The sequence below is a fragment of the Gambusia affinis genome, linkage group LG22 (assembly GCF_019740435.1).
Source record: "Gambusia affinis linkage group LG22, SWU_Gaff_1.0, whole genome shotgun sequence".
Classification (NCBI taxonomy): Eukaryota; Metazoa; Chordata; class Actinopteri; order Cyprinodontiformes; family Poeciliidae; genus Gambusia; species Gambusia affinis.
The window spans coordinates 6692141-6699049 of NC_057889.1; the positions used below are offsets into that span (position 1 = coordinate 6692141).

At 35.8% G+C, this 6909-nt stretch overlaps 1 protein-coding gene across 1 annotated transcript in view; it reads right to left on the reverse strand.

Moving 5' to 3' along the window:
• The window catches only part of rngtt (RNA guanylyltransferase and 5'-phosphatase), an 83563-nt gene extending 77878 nt beyond the window's left edge, over positions 1 to 5685 (reverse strand). Inside the window, exons 1-5 of the mRNA XM_044106861.1 lie at positions 5256 to 5685; positions 3596 to 3705; positions 3414 to 3517; positions 3229 to 3317; positions 1035 to 1110 (exon numbers count right to left, since the gene is read on the reverse strand). Of these exons, the coding sequence (XP_043962796.1) occupies positions 1035 to 1110; positions 3229 to 3317; positions 3414 to 3517; positions 3596 to 3705; positions 5256 to 5319 (443 nt within the window). The 5' untranslated portion in view covers positions 5320 to 5685. The remainder of the gene's footprint in view (positions 1 to 1034; positions 1111 to 3228; positions 3318 to 3413; positions 3518 to 3595; positions 3706 to 5255) is intronic.
• Between the last annotated feature and the right edge of the window lie 1224 nt (positions 5686 to 6909).

Below are 6909 nucleotides of genomic sequence, written 5' to 3' on the forward strand. Positions count from 1 at the left end.
TCGAGACTTTAACCTACCATCTGCTCTAATTTATAATAGAAGACGTGGCTAATCCAGTCACCTGTCAAGTCATTTTTATTTTTTTATCTGCTTGCCCTTTAACAAACAGCCTAAAGGGATGCCTTCCAATATGGCTTTGTGCAACATCTGGTATAACTGGGCCAAATTCTGCAATTACTATGATGGATTCTAGTTTAGAGGCTATTTTTCATCCAGATTGAGCTCCTTAGGGTATAAGATATTGGTTAACAGCAGAAACTTCCCAAATTAAAATTTCACGCTGAACAAACTATGTGTTTTATGTTTTAAAGTCGGGTGTCGCACTCTCGTCTTAAACCTTGGACACAAACAAAAAAATTACTTGGCATTCACTTCATCGTAGATAAACTGTTATTGCAGGCCTAATCGCACATTAATGAAAATTCAATTTCTATTTCCAGCAACAATCCAAAAATAACAAATAAATAAATAAATTTGGACCACTGTTAACAGTTTCAGAGCTGAATTATCTTTCAAAATATTAACAGTGGATGACAGCTGAAAGCGGCCTGAGAGTATTCATTTCACAGGAAACAGTGGGAGGTGGGAGGGTTTAATTCAGCCCCCACATCTCCAGAGATTCTCCACCTTAGAGCAAAGATGCACCCCCAACCCCCGGCCGTCCTGCTCGGCTTCTGGAAACCATTTCCATCTCTGAAAAAGGTCAGATCGCCACTACCTAGCTGGCCTTTGCGATGATCTGTGTTGATTGGTACTGACAGAGTGCACTCATGTGACATCACACGTTCTATAACCTCTCAGAGACAAAACAGAAAAAAAAAAAGCACAAAAGGCAAGCTGAAGAAAGACTGAAACTGCTGGGAGGATGAAACTGAAGTAATGATGCAATCCACTGGAGAGACTCTGCTGGATAGTCTGAGTTATCAAGCGAGACGACTGCGAGCAGCTCACAGGTGTATGGGCGCACACTCGGGGTCCTGGATCTTTCTGTAATCCTGCACTCAGACGTATGAACGATCACAGTCAGCTCTTACCTCCAGTCCATCTTCTCCACCAGGAACGCACATATCAGAAAGCCTGTCCGATTGAAGCCATGCGTGCAGTGCACTCCTTCAGGAGACATAAAAATGTTTGAAAAAACAGCTAATTAAATATGCGGTAGATGCAAACTTCTATACAATCAGACAAATACACCTTGCAAAGCATCATGGTTAGAAACTGTTATTTATTTTTAGAGTCTTGATCAAATTCAATAAATCAAAAAACAGAGAAAATAAAGAGCATGTTATCCCCTCTCTGTTCATGTCAACCTCTCTGAGATGAGTCCATGTTTTGAGAACTGGAGTGAATCGTCTCAGAGTGCTTTCTGACTATATACCTACATCAAGAATCTGGCTCGAACCAGCTGCTGGACAAAAACAGGAGACTCAAAGATGTGTGAAACACTTAGGAAATTATGCATGAACAGAAAATGCTAAAAAAAACAATGAAAGCAAACAAAAGCAGAGACATTTATCCCCCTACATGCACCAAATTTAAGAACCTAGTTCTTTTTTCCCTTAGCAAGGTATACAAAAGCTTTGAAATGAAACAAAATGAAAGTTGTCTGGAGTAGAAGTTCTCCACATTATGAGGTCTGACCAGCCTTTATCAATCCAGCTGTTTCAATTGGACATGTGTTCTGCAGAGAAAGCCAACCCTGATTACCAGCTGGCTAAAGACAGGATGTTGTTGAGATGACGATCAGACACTCTGCTTTAGTGCTCAGGCTACTCGGTTTACAAGGCAAGGCTGAATTTGGAGGCAAAAAGTCAATGAATAGAAAGTCGAAGTGTCAGAGAGCCCCCTGCTGCCAATAGCGTGAAACTGCATGTCTTCGCAGTTTCATGCATTGATTAGGACATGGCAATAATTAATTCTCAACTAAACGATTCCTTTTGTTGTTAATTATTTATTCAGACACTAATTGCTTTGACTAAAATAAAAATGAAATAAGCAAAAAATAGTAAACGTTAAAAAATTAAAGGATCTATGAAGGCACTACATAAAACAAAAGTCATAAAACAATACAATAAAACCCACACACTGACATTTTCAGTTGGAAAGAAAAAATAATTTAGACACCAACTGATGCTCCTTCACCCACAATCACCTACACAATGTTCACCAGGAGAGCTGTTTCTGTTCTAATGATAACTCCTACACTTTTACAAATGAATATAATACTGACTTCCACAAAAAGCAAACTGTTTTGGGAGCGAGTGTAAAATTCACCCACTCTCTTTACCACTAATAATGAAAAACTTAATCGGGGTAGCTTATTCTGCAGAATAAGAAAATGATTGATGTGGGTGAACAAATATGCAAGTAAAACATATAAAAGACATTTATTTAGACAAAGCTTGCAAACACACTTTGCTGTAAAAGGATCCTATTGTATAGTAATGCTGCCCTCTGCTGTAAACAAATGGTAGTGCTTCAAAATAACTGCATCTTCTACATAATCTACCGTAATAACATCTACTTTAGCCCTTCAGCCTTATCACCTTCTTGAACATGAGTAAAATCAAGTCTACAAAGTTATTGTAAACTTTATTAAATGTAATGTAAACAGCAGTATATTGCAAAAAGAGTTTTCCCCAGAATCAAACTACTGAAGGAGAAAAAGATGTTTAAAAATGCAAAATAAACAAACTAAAATAAAAAATAAGGTAACCCTGAAACATAACTGTTAAACTAAGTGAAACTTTGCAATTAATTGTATTCATCAGAGCCCTTAATGACGAGCTAGACTCAATACAAGATGCCCCACTAAAAACTAAAATGGGAAGGTTTGAATGAAGTACAACTTGTCAAATCTGCTCTTTTTTCTTAACTGGAAAATAATTCTTGAAAAAGTCAGAATGTAATAACAATCACAACAAAATCAAAACACCAAAAAAATGAATTTTTTTATATACAGATTCAACCAGATATTTGCACGCACCGCAGAAATGAACACATAATTTTTTTGTAGCTGTCTAAAGCTAAATCAGGTCAGTTAGAATCATTAAAATTATGTCTATTTGCTAAATGCCACAAAATATGTCAGAAATGTATTACCATCTTCAAAATAATAAGCTTACATACATTTCCTTAATGTATACCAATGCATTGCCTTTGAACTGTATAATGTTCTCTACTAGAAGAGAGTTATATAGAGAGAATTAATAGACAGAGATGGCTTACCGATCAGTTCTGTGGGATTCTTCTCGATGAAGTCCTCACAGAGCCTGATGAACACTGCAGTTGTCTCTTTAGAGGGGCATTCCCCGTGGCTTTACACGTATGGAATAACAAACTCCAGCACATTAAACACAGACAGAACTCAAACACTTTTAATTGTTTAGATTTACAGTGAAATCGGCACATACCCTTTGCACTGGAGCTTCAGATATTTAATTCCTTCTTTCTCAATATCGTTGCGGTCATAAAAGCGAGTAGTGTTTGTCAAATCTACAAGCAAACCCATTTTCACCTGAGGAAAAGACAGAGACAGTGAAGCAATGGGTTTTCTTCTCAATATTAGTGCTTTTGTCTTTAGTAATTTCCTTACTTTGAGGCTTTTTAAATAGTTGGACAACATGCTCGGATGAAACCTGTTCTCCTCTGCGACTTGGTCATCATACCTGGGGCCCAACATCGTTTTCATAGGCAGGAATTTACCTAGGAAAAAAAGAGTTATTAAACCATTATCAATAAATGTTAAATCAGTAAAGTCACTTTTTTTGCAAAGATTTTTAATTAAGGCGTTATCTCGAACTAATATACTGATTTATCTTAGCCCAGGTTAAGTAGATTATCTCAACAATTTAATGTTCTTTCTTCCTCATATTTTAATTGTCTTTGCTGTGACTTGTGTTGAGGCACTTTAACTGTTTTTCCTTTTTACTTCTAATAGAAAATCAACTGCTTCTAATAGTGTTTTTTTTTACTTTGGTGTTTCATCACCATGTGAAAGAATTCTTAAGTTTTAGAGTAATCTGCTAAATAAGATATTAAATTTATTCTTTTTAGGTCAGGATTCTTATGTACTATTCTTTTTAGAACTCCAAATTTTATCACAATGTAATTGTAAATACAAAATATCCTTAAAAATTTATAAAGTCAGAAAGATGGGTAGAATATTTTTTCTCAATTCATATCTTCATTCTCAGGTTGCAAAGAAATACAAGGTTTTTGTTTTTTAGTTGTTGCTTTTTTTACTTAGATTTGCTTTCTTCAGATGGAGTGGAGTAGATGGATATTCTACCACAAAACATCCCTATTACCACTGTCATATCATCAAATTAACAATTGATCATTGATTTTTAATTGGATTTACTGCAATCCATTGCTTCTAATCATAAAAGCCAGATTATTCTGACCATAGGGTGAAATTAAGATTTTGCAGACACCATGTCAAAAACCTTCTGGGCTAATGCTACTCATTGCAAAATCCCCAGGATTCCACGCCTGAGATAAATAGCAGAAGCTGAAAATTGAAAGCTGTGTATAGTGAAACGTTTCAGGGAAATTCATTTGTGTGCACCTGTGTATTAAACGTTAACTGAATGTGTGTGCTAACAGCTGCAATTCTAGGCAGAGGAGTTTCTGGCACTTGGTACAAGAACAGCTCTGTCCGTCGTGCACCATGCATAGCCTCGGTTTGTTTTGACACGTGATACTAGAAAGCTTGTAGATGGAAATAAAATGTTTAATGCAACTTTTCCCCAATTGAATAATGTTGCCCTTGAATACTACTTTGGTTTTAAAGCACCACTGAAAGCCACTACATGCGTATTTAACCTGCAGCCCTTAAAGGTGGCGTGTGAGAAGCGTCACGCCAGACTTCATTGAATAAATCCGGCAAATTCATTAGGTATATAAAAAACAACAAAATCCAAATGCAAATTTAAAACATATCAAATTTATGTAATTTCGTAAGTGAGCTATGGGACTCGGCGGTAAAAACCTATCACTGGTTTATTTACTATATATAGCTCTTTCACTTGGATAGTACTGTTCACTCACATTCATGTAAGCCTTCAAAGATAAACAACAACAAACTGAGACAGCTAGTATTTCTAAATTAACTTCAAGTTAATTTTTAGAGAACACAGTGAATCTAGCACCATCCACATGTTATTGGGCAAACAAGTTAATTCACTTTACATAGCTTGCAGAAGATAACATTTTATAAATTAGCCCATATGTATGTGATACATGTTATTTACCTGCCACAGGCTGCCCTCTCCTGGGACAGTTACGCCATCGAGGAGGTGGTCCAGTGTGCGACATGTTAAGAATAGTCTTGTAAAAATGAGCAAAACCTTAAATAAGTATCCGTTGGTCACAGATCTCTGATCCCGGATTAACACTACACTCGAGCACCGCGGCTTCAAGGCCCAATAGCTGCTAATTCAAAGGGATCAGCCAACAAGTTTAAGCCCGGGCTGCATTCCAACGGGCGAGAACGAATTTAAACACAACATGGGCTGTGAAGAGTCAATGCAGTGCACCACCCGAAAATTACTTCTCTCTTTCCGAGGTGTTTTCTTCCTTTTTAAATCCACATGGTAAGAAAAAGGCAAGCATTACTTCACTGGGTTAGCTTGTGCTAAATTACAGAGCCAAGCTCCTTCTTCTTAGTAATATCTGTGATTCAAGACAGATAACCTGTAATGCTGCCACCTATTGATGCATTTCAGAATGACATGAAGCTCAAAGATTTTTTTTTAGGCATATGCACTAAAGCTAAACCTCATGACTTTATGTGGAATTTCACATTTTGTTGTTAAATTCATTCATGTTTATTAAACATTTTAAAATTTTATTCAACTGCATGCTGCGGCTGACATGGAAACAATTTTATTGTGCTTCACTATGGCAATAAAATTCATGAATCTAAACTGAAAGTGTGATTAAAAAACTGTATAAGAAATGACAATACAGCTAAAAGGAATCCACAGTCAATAATATTAAAAACAACAGAATAAGGATGAAAAGAAGTATGATTAAAAGAAGAAATGCTGTTTTAAAACAGATGTTATGCAAACAAGAAAGTTGCAACAAATACTAATTTGGATTTTAAAAAAGAGAATGATTTTGTCATGCACTGGTGGAGAGTAGCTTAAATTCGGTGTAGAGCTTACCCAATCAAATGTTAGTGGTATTTTTTAATTCGATCATATTACATGTAGTACAGAAAAGGTGAAATTAAACTAGTAAATTAGTATGGTTTTGCAGGCTGCAGATTGTCACTGTTGACTTGAAAACATATTCTTGGTTCAATGAATGGACATGTTTAACTATGTACTTTAAGATATGAATCATTAAGAATATGTCACTGGATAATGTCTAAGTTTTGAAGGTGTTACAAAAAGGAGTAGAAATTCTGTATGTTAAAACTTTTAATTGAATATTTTTACTCAAAGTATTTTCCTGAACATCTTAATAAGTCATTTAGAATTTGCCTCTTCATAGTTTTCTTATAGTGTGTTTCGACTGTGACCATCATTTCTTTCATGTGCAATTTTAATAACTGAAGTAGATACCCATGCATTTTTTTCCCCACGTATTCAAGTTGTAATAAAACATATCTTTACATTTAATCCTCCTGAAGAATTAATAAAACCTGTTTACATAACATCGTAATTCATAGAGCAACAAAATCAGGGTAAACCAATATTAACAGTAGGAATGCCGTTTCCTTGTTTGTGTTTGTTTTGAAGTTTATGAAGTCAGAAACCTAGCAACACATACCACAGTGGAAAGCAGACAAAGGCTTCCATCATGTTACTACCAGTATTGCCTGTTTGCTGTCTTGGAAATAACCGCAGAAAATGATTGTTGGCATCTCCGTCTGACTATCAGATTATTACAAACAAA